Here is a 16236-nt window from a genome sequence, read left to right as displayed (position 1 = left end):
ATTATCGCCTTCTAAATACTCCCCATCCATTGCAACGCACAACTCTCGAAACATTTCGACTTTTCCATTACTGCCTTTCGGCTGTTGAAACGCGTTCCCCGTAGTGGTTTTTTGACTCGATAAAACAGAAAAAATTACAGGGAGCCATAGCAGGTGAATTCGGTGGCTGTTGAATGCTAGTTGTTTCGTTATTGGTCAAAAATTCACAGATAATGATGGCACTGTGCGGCGGTGCGTTATTATGGTGCAAAATCCACGAGTTGTTTTCCCACAAATCCTTTCTTTTTTAGCGAATTGCTTTACGTAAACGACTCATAGCGCCCAGTTAATAATCCTTATTACAATTTTGACCATCCGGCGAAAACTCGTGGTGTACAATACTTACTTCTTTGATTGGAAACGACGTGGTTGTTTTGGTCTTGGTTCATTCATGAATGTTTTATAGGAATCAGCCTTGGAAATCATGTCTTTGGTTACATTAACGCGCTCATTTTTCAGGTCCTTTGGCACCAACTTGGGAGAAACACGGCGCAAACCCAAATCAATGACTATAATACCCTGAAAATCGAAAACAAGTGCGGAGGTAGATTAACTCAAAAATAAAATTCTGGTAGGAATATTAATCACAGATGTGGCGACCTAACAAAAAAGCAAAACCCCAATCAGTTGATTTAGATCGTCACTTGGTGATTGTCCCGGGAGCTTTTTTTATCAAGGTTTTTGTTGGGGTCAACTCTAAATAATCAGCTTCAATATATTATATAATACAAAACGTAATTGTGTCCCAGTGACACGGATCCCACGAATCATCTGAAACTCTTCATCTGTAAGAGGTGGTATTGCAGCATTCAGAGACGAGAGTTTGTAAAGGCAGTAATAGACACACCCTGCCAGTGCAGTGTAGTCACCGATCGCCATCAGCTAACGGTAGGCCCAGGAAACGTGCTGTTTCGACAGGTTGGCTTCAGAGGGAGAGGGCTTTCGCGAGGCGGAAGTTTAAAAAGTTGGTGAGAGCCTCCCGATGAATATCGTTTAGCGTCGGTACGGTCCAGTTGCAGTTGTGTTTTACCCTGGACTCGTCGGTGTAGTTGATAGTAGTAAATTGACAGGTTTGGAGCTTTGTCCCCTGCGTATCACTAGTGCCAGGCGACTAGACGGGCGCAGCATAATTCAGTACTGTCATCTCTCTGACTTTGCACGGAATTTTCAAACGACCCTCGTATGTATGCACATATCGCTCAATAAAAATACTCTTTTCTCCAACTTAATATGTTTTTTTTTGGTTTTGAGTTATGGTGTTCTTTATCGCGGAAACCAATAGAAGGTGGTCCCTGACTGACCCTCTGGCGCTCTGGCCAAAACTCTATCTCAAAAGGACAAAATGTCTACTTGAACTAAACAGATCCACTATCAGCGTCCTCACAGGCTTATTACGGGTCACTGCGCTATTGGCACTCTAGCCAGTAGAGTGTGTGTACCTCACAATGACTTCTGCAGTAGTGAAGATGAAGAAGAATTTGAGTCCGTATAACACCTCCACTGTGAATGTCCTGCACTTCAAAGAATCCGTGCCAAATATCTTGGCGATTATTTGCTGACTGGCCGAAGCCACATAGAGACCTTTTTGGTCCATAGCGATACCAAATCAGAGTGCTTTTTTTCTTTAGCGGAAATATGTATCACTCAAGATGCGCGAATTTTACGAATCGCTCCAGCCCCAGTTTAGGCATAGATGCTAGTCTTTCAAAACTGAGGAGCACCCAGGTAGCATAGTCCAGATTTCGAGAGAGCCGGACACTAGCATAGAAGATGCTCCAGTGTTTCTCTTGTGCCCGGCTCATTACATTTCCTGCAAGCATCGTTAGAAGTTAGATTTAGCTTGTAATCATGGGCTGTAACTAGGCAATGCCCTGTTAGTAAACCAACTAGAGTTCTACAGTTACTAATTACCTTCTTGGAGAGATTTAATTGGTTCAACGCTTTGGGGACGAGTGTCGGCATATAGCCGCTCAAATTAGTTCGTAGCTGCACGGCTCGCGACGTCTGTCGTTCTAACCGATAAGATACGCATAGTATAGCAGAGTCATGTTTTCATGACTTAGGGGCCATTAGCGATGAAGTCTTATCTTCCTTATAATGTAAACTAGGGGTGTGCGAATCCCATTCGATTCGAATCGAATCGAATCCTAGGATTCGAGTCGAATATCGAATAGTTCGAAATATTCGAATAATTCGAAATATTCGAATAGTTCGAAATATTCGAATAATTCGAAATATTCGAATAATTCGAAATATTCGAATAATTCGAAATATTCGAATAATTCGAAATATTAGAATAATTCGAGCGATTTGAATTATCCGAAGAAATAAAATCCTAAACAGGTTATTCTATTATAGTAATTCTACATAATAAAAATAAAATAAATTTTCTATCATTTTGCTCGCGTGTCTAAATAGAATAGCGTTATTTTATTTAAAATTTCGATATAATATTCAATCAAACATAACGAGTTATATTTTTATTTAAAAATAACAACCGAGCAACATTATCAGGTGATAATGAATTGCGCTTTTCAGTCACAATGTCTCCAGCAGTAGAAAACAGCCTCTCACTCTCAACAGACGTAGATGGAATTGGCAAATAACGTCGAGCCGGCATTGATAAGAGAGGATATTTAACTGATTTTTTTTTCCACCAATGAATAGGATCATCCCAAGGATCAATATCTGCTGAATACAAATATTGAATAAGTTCTTGATCAATGTCTTTCTCAAGGCGCAAGGTTACTGTTTCTTCTCGCTGTTTCATGAAGTCCCAAAACTTGTTGGGTTTGATTACAGGAGGTTCAGCAACAGTTACATGTTCGTTTTCAAAAACATTGTTCGAATATTTATAGGCAATAATCTCTTCTTTGATATCTTTCTTTATGTCATCTTTCACCTTATCATCGGTTAATTAATTCTAGTCCTTGGAGTCCGGGACAAAGTTAGGACTCCAAGTATAGTTGCCATCAACCACCAAATAGTTCGTTGATAGTGGCTGTAGATACACTTGTCATGTAAAATAATACTATATGTTTGGAAAAGCTAATTGCATTCGGCATTTTTTTGATATGAAATTAATGGTATTTTATTCATGAACTTTAGTATTATTTTTTCCTTTCCTAAGCAGATATATGTAGCTTCCAAGTATAAACTTGAATGTACACTCATTAAAATTAGAAAACAGGTTTAAGAACTATACTGTAGTGGAGAATTGTAATATGCATAAGAGATTAGTGATTAACCATTCATCTAAGATAGAAATCATTTCATGTGTCGATCGATACGTACGATTAGAAAAATCGATATCATTTAAAAACCTATATCAAGTTATTTAAAACTACTAATTCTATAAAAATAATGATATCCTAACCGAAGATTAAACAATGATCTTTAAGCCATGTTAATTTTGCTTTTATTAGACCTGAAATCTTCAGAAAAATCGTTTAAAAAAATAAAAAAAGCATGCATTCAGTTAAATATTCGAATTATCTGAATTATTTAAACTATTCGAATTATTCGAATAGTTCGAACTATTTTAACCATTCGAATAATTCGAATAGTTCGAACTATTTTAACCATTCGAATAATTCGAATAGTTCGAACTATTCGAATAGTTAAAACCATTCGAATAGTTCGAACCATTCGAATAGTTCGAACCATTCGAATATTTGAGTCGAATCTCGGATCGAATAATTCGTTTCGATTCGCTTCGAATAGTTCGAAATTTCGAATATTCGCACACCCCTAATGTAAACTTACGATGTGAGACGACGGTAGAGTCAGAACGAATTTCACTACCAAAGGAAGCAGCAGGTTTTTTATATATTTTCTATTTTATCCAACGCACGATGGCTGCTAAGCGATCTAGAGATGATACGTTAGATAGTGACAGTTCTGACGAACATTGCTTTGAATCTGATAAGACGGAAGATGACGGCATTACTTCGTCAAGTAGAAATGAAATTCGTTTTTGATTTTATGAAAAAATTTTCTTGTGTTAAATAAAGCCTTCGTTTTTATAGCGTTCAACGTATTTATTTTTTTTACTGCGCACTCCAATACCACTCGTCCTTGGCGACGCTCGCCCGTCGAGCGGCTCCGTCCCCAAAGGGTTAAACAAATGCAGGCAAAGCAATGGGCCTTAGGGCCACCGAGTGTCTTGACTTGGACAAACAACCTGGCTAACCCAACCTAAGTTATGGCGTTCTTTTAGAAAACGAGCCATATCCACATAATTTGTTAAAACACAAAACACTTGCTTTTGTTTAAAAACTATTAAAAACTATTATTTAATTTATTACTTTTTCTTCTTTCCATTTTATAAATTTAGTTTTATATATATATATTTATATATGGAGACGTAAATAAAACTTTAAAATACAAAGTTTTCATCTTGCATTTGATCTGTTGATTTTATTATGTTTGCTTTTGCTGATTTCGTTTCATTTATTTCGTTATTACTCCTGGCTGTGAAACATTTGCGATACGAGAAATTACAATATTTAGAGAAATAGAACAAACAAAGAGCGTACAAACGAAACGGAAGCGGAACTGCGTTTCTTGTTTTTTTTTTATTTATTTTTTTTTGTTTCCTTTTTGCTTTTAAGATTCTCTTGGAAGTTGGATAATCATACGTACATATGTGGAAGTAATTGCATTCAGCAAAATTCAGTTTAATTAAGAAATTTTAAGAAACAAGAAATTGTGAAATTGTGAAATTGAGAAATAAAACACATAATTCATTAATGATAAGAGAGAGGGTGGAAAACAAGAATATCGCATTTTTACAACTTTTTAACAAAGCAACTTTTCTCCAAGTAAGAGAGAGACAGAGAGTTTTGGTTCTGATCTGAGAGTGGGGAAGTGATTTAGGCGCGACTATGCACTTGTAAATACATACATCTGTATATATATAAAACACACATAATTAAATAAATTTAACTGCATAATTAATCGTAATATCGATAATGATAATTTTTATAATTGTAATAGTAGTTTAATTATAGTAAGTAATAAAAACTATATTTTCATCCATTCATCCATATTTTTAATGATTAAGAATAACTAACATAACTTTCGTCTGTGTTTCTGATGCACTGCAACAACAACTTCACATACTTGTTGCCGATCAACTTATTTTATTTATTCATTTATTTATTTATTGTTTTTAATTTTGTTATTCACTTGTCGTTTATTGGTTTCAACACAAAACCTCTATTTTTTATACTTTTCTCTTTTAATTGCAAAGCAAACATTTTTTACTCCTTACGTGTAAATGTTGTAAGTGGCTGTGTTTGTGTGCGATTATTGTAAATGTGTATGTGGGTGTGCAAATAGCATTTCTTCAAGTAGTTATCGACTGACTATTGAACTTGTGAATTAGTGTGAGATGATGGGTGCTTGAATGGAAGGAAACAAGTGAGTGGCAGGACACTAATTTAGTGGCACAAAAAATCAAGGCCTCTATTTTAACTGCGTACAAGCGAATAAACAAGAAGGAATAGAAGTAAAAGCAGACTTGTGAAACAGGAAGTAAATAAATAAGAAAGAAAAGTATTGTAGATAAGTAAGAAAAATAAATAGGAAAGAAAAGTAGATAGAAAAGAAAAATAAATTAAGAAAATAAAGTAGGAAAGAAAAAAAATTAAGAAAAATAAATATGAAATAAAAATAAATAGGAAAAAAAATAAATAAGAAAGCAAAATAGAGTAAGAAAATGAAATAAATAAGGAAGAAAAAAATAAAATAAAAATAAATATGAAAGAAAAGTAGAGAAAAGAAAAATAAATGAAAAAATAAAGTAAGAAAGAAAAAAATTAAGAAAAAAAATAAATAGGAAAGAAAAATAGATAAGAAAAAAATAAGTAAAAAAGAAAAATAAATAAGGAAGAAAAATAAAAAAAGAAAGAAAAAAATTAGGAAAAAATAAATAGGAAAGGAAAATAAATAAGAAAAAAATAAATAAATAAGAAAGAAAAATAAATACGAAAGAAAAGTAGATAAGAAAGAATAAAAAATTAAATTTTTTTTTTTCTTTTAATTTTTAAAAATATATAAAATAAATAAATAAGAAAGTAAAATAAAGTAAGATATAAATGGACAAAAGCGACAGACAAAAAACCGTGTACGCATTTGCAAAACTGAAAAAAAAACACTTCAAAATGATCGAATATTTAAAGTAAGTAGTTTAAAATGTATTCGAAAATACAAACATATATTTATTTTATTTAATATTTAGAGCTTAATTTTTTTTTTTTTTTGGACTCCGCTGACTGTATTTTGTCTTGGCAATCCTCTTACTCACAAAGGTTTGCTGTATGTATGCGTGTAGTTATATCTATGAAGCCGCATTGGTGTGTGTGTGTGTGTTTTTTTTGTTGAATAATGATATATTTTACATACCATCGATTTTCTTATTTTTTGTTCTTATTACTTTGCTCATATAGTACATAATATGTATACGTATGGACCTAAACATATTTTTTATCTGTATATACTAAATTATATTTCTTTATATTACAACAAAACTAATGAAAACATACATACAATTTGATATTTATATTTTTTTTTTTCTTTTTAAATATATGTATACATATTTTTTTTTTTTTGTAAGTTTGAATTTGAGTTTGTTAAAGCGCAAATGTCAAATTTTGGAAATGCTTGAAACACTGCTTTGTTTGAAAATTTTAAAAAACAATTTTATTAAGTTTCGAAGAAAAAAGGCACAAAGGGAAATGAGTTGAAGTACGTATGCGAGTGAAATAAAATCGATAACTGGAAATAAAAAGTAAAATGTTTCGCCGAAATAAATTTTAGCAGTTGTCCTATTTTTAATCGAATAGTAATTGCGCAGATTTTCACTGGCAATTAGGGTACCTAAGTGAGATGCAACCCGCCGCTTTTGAATATAGAAACAACAATCGAGTCAAAATTATCGAGTCACTTGGAGGTTTCGACCTCAGCGGCTTTTGTGCCCTCTGCTCATCACAGTACCTCAAGCAGACCCAGTTTCCTTATCAAACTTAGCAGAGAGCTGGATTGGATTGAGCGTGGCCGAATATTAAACCTGGTTTTCATATACTCAACAAAGGTAAAGCGACACAAATTCACAATGTAGCAAGTTTTTTTTTGTAACTGGAAATCAGTGAGATCGAATAGTAATTTTAATAGAAATATAATTTTTTTATATCAGTTGATAAATCTACTGGTAGCAACATTTATTAAAAAAAACTAAGTTTAATATTAATTTTAGGCAAATCAAGACTGGCAATATTTTAGTTCCGTAAATTAAAATTTAAATAACGTGTTAAATTTAATCAGAAAAGAATTACGATGTACAACCCAATTTTACTGACTAATCAGAAAATCGCTTCAACAAAAACAAATAGAAAACTACTCAGCCACTTGTTTCAAGAGTCGTAAGTGAGTTTTGTATGGTTTTTGTATCTTAAACATAACCAAAAACAAAAGCTTTGACAGACCATGTGGAGATACAGCAGTTGAAGCATTTGATTTTTCACACATTAAAGCCTGTTATGCGTACATAATTTCCACATCTCATGCATTTGGATATTTTCGTGTATTTCTAGTTAAACATACATAACAATATGCGTATGTTGCTACTACAACGACACTCATTTACAAATACTAACATATTTTCATAATTATTACAAAATCTTCCTACTCTCTTCTGGTGTAGCATTTTACAATTTGCTGCCTTTTAAATTTTAGAATTTTTACTAATAGATGCAAGATTTTTGTGTGTCTCAATGCACTGTGTAGGTATTTTCATGTGCACGATCTTGTTGTTGTTGTTGTTAGTTACATATGCTTATCTAAATGAATTACTTTTCAAGGCATTAGCTAAAACTCGGTTCATTGTGAATGAGATCGTGGCTGTTTGAGTGAGGCTGTGTATGAGTGAGCTGGTGCATGTGTATGGGTAGGGTTCGGCAGGCATAGATGCAACGAGCACACTTTAATGAATGAACTGTTAGATCGTGGCCCTTAGTAGAAACGAGGTGGCTGAATGATGAGTGGACTGCTAGAATGCACCAATGCAATGCGTAATATGTGTATACATAAATATATATGGTAAGAATTTCGAAAATTAATTATATAAATGCAAGAACATTTCCTTTGATTTATTTTCCATTTTTTTTTTTTTTTCAATTTTGCCAATGACTTTTTTTTAATCAAATATAACGAAATTATTTTAATTGCACGACTCCAAAACGTTCGACGGTGAGCCTATACTTTTTTTCATATGCATAGGTGAACATGTCACTTAAATACAGTTAAAATGGTGCATGCCACTAAATATATGCTTGTACCATCATTCGAAAAACCGTATTTTTTTTGTTTTGCAACTCATTTCCCTCACCTTCTTTTTATATTCAAATTGTTGCGCGAATTAGAATAGGACTTTTAAATTCGTTTTTGCTAAACATCCAATTCCGAAAATTCCTTTGAATACAGTGTACTCTCTCTTAAGCGAACACCTAAGGGACTCAAATATTTGTCCACTTATAAGAAAAGCGTAAAAAACAGTTAATAATACGTTAAGGGAGGGTTGTACGCTGAAGATAATATTTTCATTAATGTTTAATTCTTAATTCTTAAAGATTTGTGGTAGGTAATGAAAAAAGTGTCCGCTCGAGAGAGGTGCCCGTTTGGAGAGAGTTCACTGTAATTTAGCGCCCAAAGACATGTAGTTACTCGCAACTACCAAGGGCGGTTTTTTTTTTTGATAACGCTTATACAATATCCTGTTTTGATAATGCATTTTTAAGGGAAAGATATGCAGCACGGATTAACAGTACGGATGCTTGCAGCTAAATGCCAGATTTTTCAGTTCAAATTTAACACAGTGTTTCCAGCTAATCTTGCATTGGTGAAAAGATTTTCGCAGGTGTGGACAATGTCAGACCGTTATGCGGCTCTCAGTCAATTTGACAGAATCAGCTGATGCGCTGACGTAACAGTAGATGTGTTTACAAAAAAAAAAACTCAGATTGTGTTGGTGACATACGAAAAAAATCAACATAACCTTCGCTTAAGCTAATTCCTTGCCATCCGAACAACGACTGACGCAGAAATCGTTGCCAAGCCAAAATTGCGCGCACAATTTTACTTTTCTCCATAACCACTGACCAAACCTGGTAATCTATCATCCTTGTAATCTTTCAGTATTAAGTTTAGCTTAAAAATTGACTATGGTTAAACTTGCAATGAAAAACCGGCCCGAACTAGGCTAAAATAATTCACCACAGTTGCACTCGTTTTAAATATTATTTGAATTTGGTAATGATATAGCTTAGCAACAACGATTGCGAAATCTCACTGAACGGTTTGTTAGGTTCTATACAGAGAAGTGGTGTATTTTCCTCTTTTTTTATTTTTTTTTTATTTATTGTGTTGCCACCTGCAAATTAAATTTAACATTGCGACGACAACGACGATGACGTTAATTTCCTTTACTATTACATTTTATTAATTTATAAAGTAAATGTATGAAGTATGTGTTCATTTTTCATTATTCACTTGCTTACTTGCAATTTGTTATTTTTCAAATTTTTTATTTATTTATTTATTTATTTTTTTTTTTTTTGAGATTTGTATGATTTCAATCATTTTCTCAACTCCGCTCTTCCCACTCATACTATATTTATGTATGTATTTATAATTCGGCAAAATTTATTTAATTAGTATTTTGCGAATTTAATTTCATTTTATTTATTCTCTAGTAGATTACGCGTTATATACTTGTATGTAGTATGTATCTATGCATCTATGTTTAATTATGTATGTACGTTTTTGCTTTTTCTTTAATTTTAATTTTGTCTGTCATTCATCCACCTGCAGTGTCAGTTATCAACAATCAACACCAAAAGTTCCCTCCAATTTCTTACGCTCGCATTCTTCTGTGGCTTAGCTTGTTGTTGCTGTTGCTGTTGTTGTTGTTTAGTCACATAGACCGACTGGTTGTTGCTTGCTGCTTTGTTGTTGTTATCGTTAATTATTTGCTCTATGATTATTGTATTTCTGTTACACCTAATGTTGTAATTGTTGTTGCTGCAGCTGCTGGCTTGTACTTTGCTGTACGGCACGGGCTACTACAATTTTTTATGGCTATTGCTTTTACAAATTGTTGCAGTTGTTGTTGTAATGTGTTGAAGACATTGTTGCGAATGTTTTAATAATTGATTCTGCAGCTGCGGCGGCCGCTGCTGCTGCTGCCGCCGCCGCTGCGGCTGCTGCATTAGTAGCGTAATTTTGCTATGCCAAACGTGGCTTCTTCTGGTGCGGCGACTCCTCCTCCTCCTCTTCCTCGTAGTCATCCTCATCGCCGGAGTCACTCTCATAATCAACAAGACCCTGTAAATTAAGCAAATACGCATTTAAATACGCAAAAGCGAACATTATATTATTAATAAAAAAAGTTTTACTGCAATTTTCAATTTAGTCACTCTCTTCGCTTTCCGATATGTTGTCTTATACACATCTCTGCTTACCTTCTTCAAAATACTCTCCCCAGTGACGACCGTCGAAATAGCTCCTCCCTCTTTGCTGTTACCGCTACCCATATTATCGATACTGTCGTTGTGCTTCACAACGGCTGCAGCCAAACTCGCCGCAGTTACTACACCACCACCGCCACTCATATTGGGCGTCACACCTGTCACTGTGGCCGCAACAGCTGCTGCTGCAGCGGCGGCCACCGCAGCGACGGCATCACTCGATGCAATCGAAGTCAGTAGCTGGGAAGCAGCTGCTGCTGCTGCAGCGGCAGCCGCCGTCTCTGATAGTGCAGACGATGTGGATGGTGTTGCTATCGATGCTGATGACGACGATTGCGATTGCAGGGCTGTAACCGCTGACGATGGTGACGCTGTGACGGCAGTTGATGATGATGTTGCGGCGGCGGCCAATGCCGATTCTTGATGTGGTACAATCGAAACCAAATGCTGACGCAGTTCAACAATATCGGGATCTTCGTGTGAATGTTCTGGATGTTGATGTTGATGCTGGTGTTGATTCTGCGCCTCCAAATGGGCAGCACCAGCTGCCGATGTGCTGGCCACACCTGCCGCAGCGGCTGCAGCTGCTGCCACCAATGTGCTATTCAAATTTAGTTGCTGCTGTTGTTGCTGGAAATTGTGCAGTGCCGTTTGCTGCTGATGATGAAGCGCAATATTGGCTGCCACAGCAGCTGCACCTAAATGCGCCTGTGTGGCAACAGCGGCAGACTGTGAATGCTCAATACTACTACTACTATTGGACGCATTCGAAACCACATCGCTGAGACTCACACCGCTGATGGATGAGACACCACCGACACCGCTAACGCCTACAGCCGGTGTTAATGTCGTTGAAGTAGTCGTTGTGGAGCTCAAACTATTCACGCTGCTACTGCTGCCCAGCAGGCCGCCATGTTGTGCACCTTGGGGTGGCGATTTTTGTTGCATCGATGATTGTTGCTGTGACGGAGATTGTGAAGGGCCATTCTTTTCGGTGACGGCTGCAAGAGCGAAAGAAATATGTAAGACGGAAGAAAAGCCGTAATGACTCAAGTGAAAAATGGAGGTGAGAAAACTTACATTTCATAACACTGTTATAGGTGTCATATTCGTCGGCGAAATCCTCCTCCTCATTGAACCACATCTCCTCTTCGTCGTCCATTTGTCGCGGGTCACGGCGGAAACGACTACGTATAATGGGTATACCGCTGTATAATTTTATATATACGACCAGAAAAATATAGCTGTTAGTATTCCTCACTCTATGCCATTTAATGGGTATTTTAAATATGACCACTTACGTATCCAGCGACATCTTGTCGCGATCCTTTATTCGGTCTTGATACTGATCGTAGCGATTTTTGAGATATTTAAATGTTTGTACGTATTCGATTTCATCAAATATTTTACTGAAATTCTCCACGAAATAGACGCAAAGTGTTTTGATGTCTTCAAGTTTTACAAACTCGAACAATTCCAGAATAGCCGATTCGAGTAAATTGTATCTGCCGTTATTTCTAATGAATGCGTCGACAACTGGTGCAAATAAGTTACATTTAACTATATGCCTGGTGTTAAAAAACAAAGATTATATAAATAATTTTATTGTAACCCAACAGAAAATGACAAATAAAATAAAATACAAAGATTGCCTAATAACCCCTTACTTTAGCTTAAACCGAGTCTGACCTACGTTGTGGATTGAGTGAGCAATGAGATAAACCAATTTGCCGTAGAAAGACAGAATCTCTGGAGTAAATAGATGTGTTCACATCCAAGATGTTAATTCTGTGACTTGATTCGATTACCGCAAAAGAATCAAAACATGAGATCAAACAATAAGCGTTCCCATGACAGTCGGGTCTACGTTACCGGAACGATCCGGATTTATATCCGGCCAAGGACTGTCACTTCAGCAGCATTCCCCATATATGTATGGGGAATGTTTATGCTGCTACAACAACAACAAAAACAACAACAACAAACAATAAGAGTTGCGTAAATCAGCTGGGATCGAAAGTTGACGGACAAATACCTTTATAATTTTGCAGAGCAACGGGTTGCTCAATCAAGGGTGTTCGGAGAAGACCAAGTAAATTTATTGGCTAGTTAAAAACGACAGCCTGGAACAACGTTACCGTTGTCCTGCTTCCAAGCCATCAAAAACCACAAAAAATCAAGCAAAATCATCGACAGTATTAAAAACATACAAATTACCCATCGGAGTAGCATTAAAATTATGGGGATACCTGGGCACTCCGGCAACCAGAGTAACACACTGGCAGATATAATTGCCAAAGACATGTCCATTACACCAACAGTCTCATCAGAAGTCATCCTACCTAGCGACATATACCGACTTATTCATGAACAGAGGCAAACTAAGTTACTTCGTGAATGGTCGTTTTATAAACACCATTATTCGAACACTAACCCCAAACGTTCAATACCTGCCTATCCATCATCTGTACCCACCAACCACATTACCCCATACACACGACTCCGTATTGGGCACACCATAATTACTAGCGTACACCTATTAAAGGGTAATACATCCTACACCTGCCCCTTCTGCCAAGCAACAGTCAGTGTACATCATCTACTGGTATCCTGCCCAGAACTTGCTTCGCAAAGGCATCACCACTTCAGCAACACAAATCCTCTGTAGCACACGGACCTACTCCGTCGTATCTGATCCAACACACGTCACCAGCCAGCCGAAAGCCTCTGCTGCTAACGCTGCTAGCGCTGCGTTTGCTTAGTTTACTTATAATTTTATTATCATGTAAGCTTTTAAAAATAAAAAATAAATAAATAGATTTTCTGAAATCGTTCAAGAGTATTGTAAGAGGCAAAATTGAATTCGCGCTACGCATACAAGAAATACCAAAAAAAGATTGTCTTTGCTAGTAAGTTTAACCCTCGCTAAGGCCTATTCCAAAGTGCCTATACAAGGCAAAGCGTCTGATTTATTCAAAGTTGCATCAGGAGTAAGGTCGGGAGATGCGCTGTCTACGCTTGTGTTCAATCGGATCCTTGACTATATAATTATAGAGGTTGATCCATCAAAGACTATATTCAACAGAGCTTCGTGCGAAATATCAATGTTCTCAGAGAAGTATTTCAAGCATTGCGATTAAAAGCAAAATTCTTCGGATTAAAGATCAACGAAAACAGAACGAAGTATCTCGCAAGACCATTCCCATGGCAGCCGGTTCTATGTTACCGGAATGACTCGGGTTTTTCCCAAGGGCTGCCGTCCCAGTAAACTAGCCCTGCCTAGTGTCCCCATCCCATCTCGCAAGACTTAACATGTTGAGAAAGTCGCCAAATCTTAGAACCGGCGATCATGAATTTGAAAGCGTAGATAAAATTAAATACCACGAACTGCTTCTCAGTAGAACAGATGATGAAATGATTGCTATCCACGACCGTATCAAAGCTATTAAAAAGCAAGCTCCCGAGTGGGAAAGCGAAAATCGAAATATATAAAACACTGTTTCGACCAACGTATGGATGCGAAACGTGGACATTGAAAACGGATACAATTAAACATAAGCATATTGGAAAAAAAATACTGAGGAGAACACTGGATCCAGTACTAGAAAAACATGGGCTCTATCACATCAGATATAACAGCGAGCTAGAGGAATTCCTACAAGGGGAAAGCGTTACGCAGTTTGCCAAATCACAGCGCATCCGATGGCTACGACACGTTTGCGACAGTCGGTTCTACGTTACCCGAACGACTCCGGTTTACTACAATATATATTCGGCCAAGGACTGCCACTCCAGCAGCACTCCCCGTACATGTATGGGAAATGTTTTTGCTGCTACAACAACACATTTGCGAATGCTAGATGAAAAAATACCTCGCAAAGTTCTAGATGCGCGCATGCTTGGTGAGAAGCGAAGAGGACGGCCGCGGAAGAGCTGGTTAGACCACTATGAGGACGATCTAAGAAGCATAGGAGTGACCAACTATCGTAGTCTGGCTATGGACAGAGATGCATGGAGAAGAATTGTGGAGGAAGCTAAGGCACACAACAAGCTGTAGTGCATCAACGATTCTTTTCAAATGATTACTTATTATACACACATACACACATCCATACATACATATTTACTTACCTATTGTAAAACTCGTCTTTAAGTGCAATAATTTTCCTTAAAAGTCTAAGCGCGCCAAGTACGAGGAACGTATGTGTGCTTTTCATAAGCACAAGTATTCTCTTTAGGAGATCCTTTTGTATGATAAAGTTCTTAATATGATAAGTATGATGCTCCACACAAAATGACAATATGTCCAAAACAATGCCAAGCAATTGTGCGGTTTGGTAGTCTTCACTATCTGGACGATCACCGATTGTGTTAATAAGTAGTGGTGCTGAAACATTACCAAATTTCAACAATTAATTTATATATCACAATTTTAAATCAGTCAGGTTCACGTCACTTACCAATCAGTGTTTGTATGCTATGCTTATAGAAGAAATTCAAAAAGTCTGCTTTCTCAGTTAGCATACTTTCTGGTTCCAATAAAATCTTAATGATGCCCATTAATTGCACGGCGACCCCCAGCTCCGGCTCTGAGTCGCTCAACATTTGTTCAATGGCAATGTTCAATAACATGCGATCCTGCAAACGTCAGCGAAAAACGCGAATATATTAGTGAATGACACACTTGAAGTGTATAACCAAAATTTACCACACTTACCCCCTCTGTGCGGTTGACCTGCTGCAGTGTGTAATTGCGTACGACCAACGGTGAGAACTCCACAATCGCTGTGAGTATGTCTATTGAGGCGGCCTTGGTCTTTTCGTCGTTCATCACCAATGTGATCTCGAGTGCTTGCAATATGCCCAAACAGGTGAGTGTCTTGTAGAAAGAGTCCTTGCCTTGCGGTTGTAAATTTTGTGCATAATTGCAGAATTCCTTTAGGAATAGCACAATATCGCGACGCTTGGCATCGTTGGTGCTGGGATCTGTTAAAAGTGTGAACATATCGACCAGGAAGCGTTCATCCTCTTGTATGAGTGTGACAATTTCCACTTTATTGAAGAATATAAAACTGGACAGCGTGTTCAACATGTTGTCTTCGACAAATACCGATGGGGTCGGCAAAATAATATCTTGTATGTATTGTACACGGAACGTTTGGTGAATTTTAGCGAGCAGATCCTGATTCTTAATCGGTACTGCTTCGCGGAACTTGGCCCATTGTTTTAAATACTGACGATGCTTCTTTGGTTGGGTGGAACTCGGATCATACTCTAGGCAGCCAACCACATCGAAAATAGTATCTTCGGCGAACATAATTTCGAACAATGCATTCTTGTTTAATAGAAAAATGTTCTTGAAAATTTCGAAGAGGTGATGCAAACCCTCCGTATTGTCGAGATCCTCGCACACATGGAATAGATTTAACAATTTCTTAATATAGTTTTCGGATTCTAAAGCCATGGAAAGCTTTTCCTTTCGCAAAGGTGTGGTTAAACAATTCTGTATGGTCTCGGATATCTCTTCCAGACGTGCAAGCTCACATGGCGGCAACTCAATGGGCGGTGCCGTGTCTGACATATCCTCAAAACGCTCATCTTCGGATTCTTCAACGATATCCTGCGTTATTTCAACTGATGGATCCTTACCTTGAACCTGCAAGAAGAGCAC

General features: G+C 36.8%; 1 protein-coding gene across 4 annotated transcripts in view; it reads right to left on the bottom strand.

Moving 5' to 3' along the window:
* Nucleotides 1-9723: 9723 nt before the first annotated feature.
* LOC129242257 (serine/threonine-protein phosphatase 4 regulatory subunit 3) overlaps nucleotides 9724-16236 on the bottom strand; it is a 28118-nt gene continuing 21605 nt past the window's right edge. For 3 of the 4 annotated variants that reach the window (XM_054878822.1, XM_054878816.1, XM_054878829.1), the window contains exons 6-12: nucleotides 15274-16221; nucleotides 15026-15203; nucleotides 14697-14952; nucleotides 11867-12133; nucleotides 11646-11773; nucleotides 10560-11566; nucleotides 9724-10422 (exon numbers count right to left, since the gene is read on the bottom strand). In XM_054878822.1, the coding sequence (XP_054734797.1) occupies nucleotides 10324-10422; nucleotides 10560-11566; nucleotides 11646-11773; nucleotides 11867-12133; nucleotides 14697-14952; nucleotides 15026-15203; nucleotides 15274-16221 (2883 nt within the window). In that variant the 3' untranslated portion in view covers nucleotides 9724-10323. The remainder of the gene's footprint in view (nucleotides 10423-10559; nucleotides 11567-11645; nucleotides 11774-11866; nucleotides 12134-14696; nucleotides 14953-15025; nucleotides 15204-15273; nucleotides 16222-16236) is intronic. The other variant, XM_054878826.1, reaches the window with a different exon arrangement.

The sequence above is a fragment of the Anastrepha obliqua genome, chromosome 1, assembly GCF_027943255.1.
Source record: "Anastrepha obliqua isolate idAnaObli1 chromosome 1, idAnaObli1_1.0, whole genome shotgun sequence".
Lineage (NCBI taxonomy): Eukaryota > Metazoa > Arthropoda > Insecta > Diptera > Tephritidae > Anastrepha > Anastrepha obliqua.
This window is presented reverse-complemented; position numbering and strand designations above follow the sequence as displayed.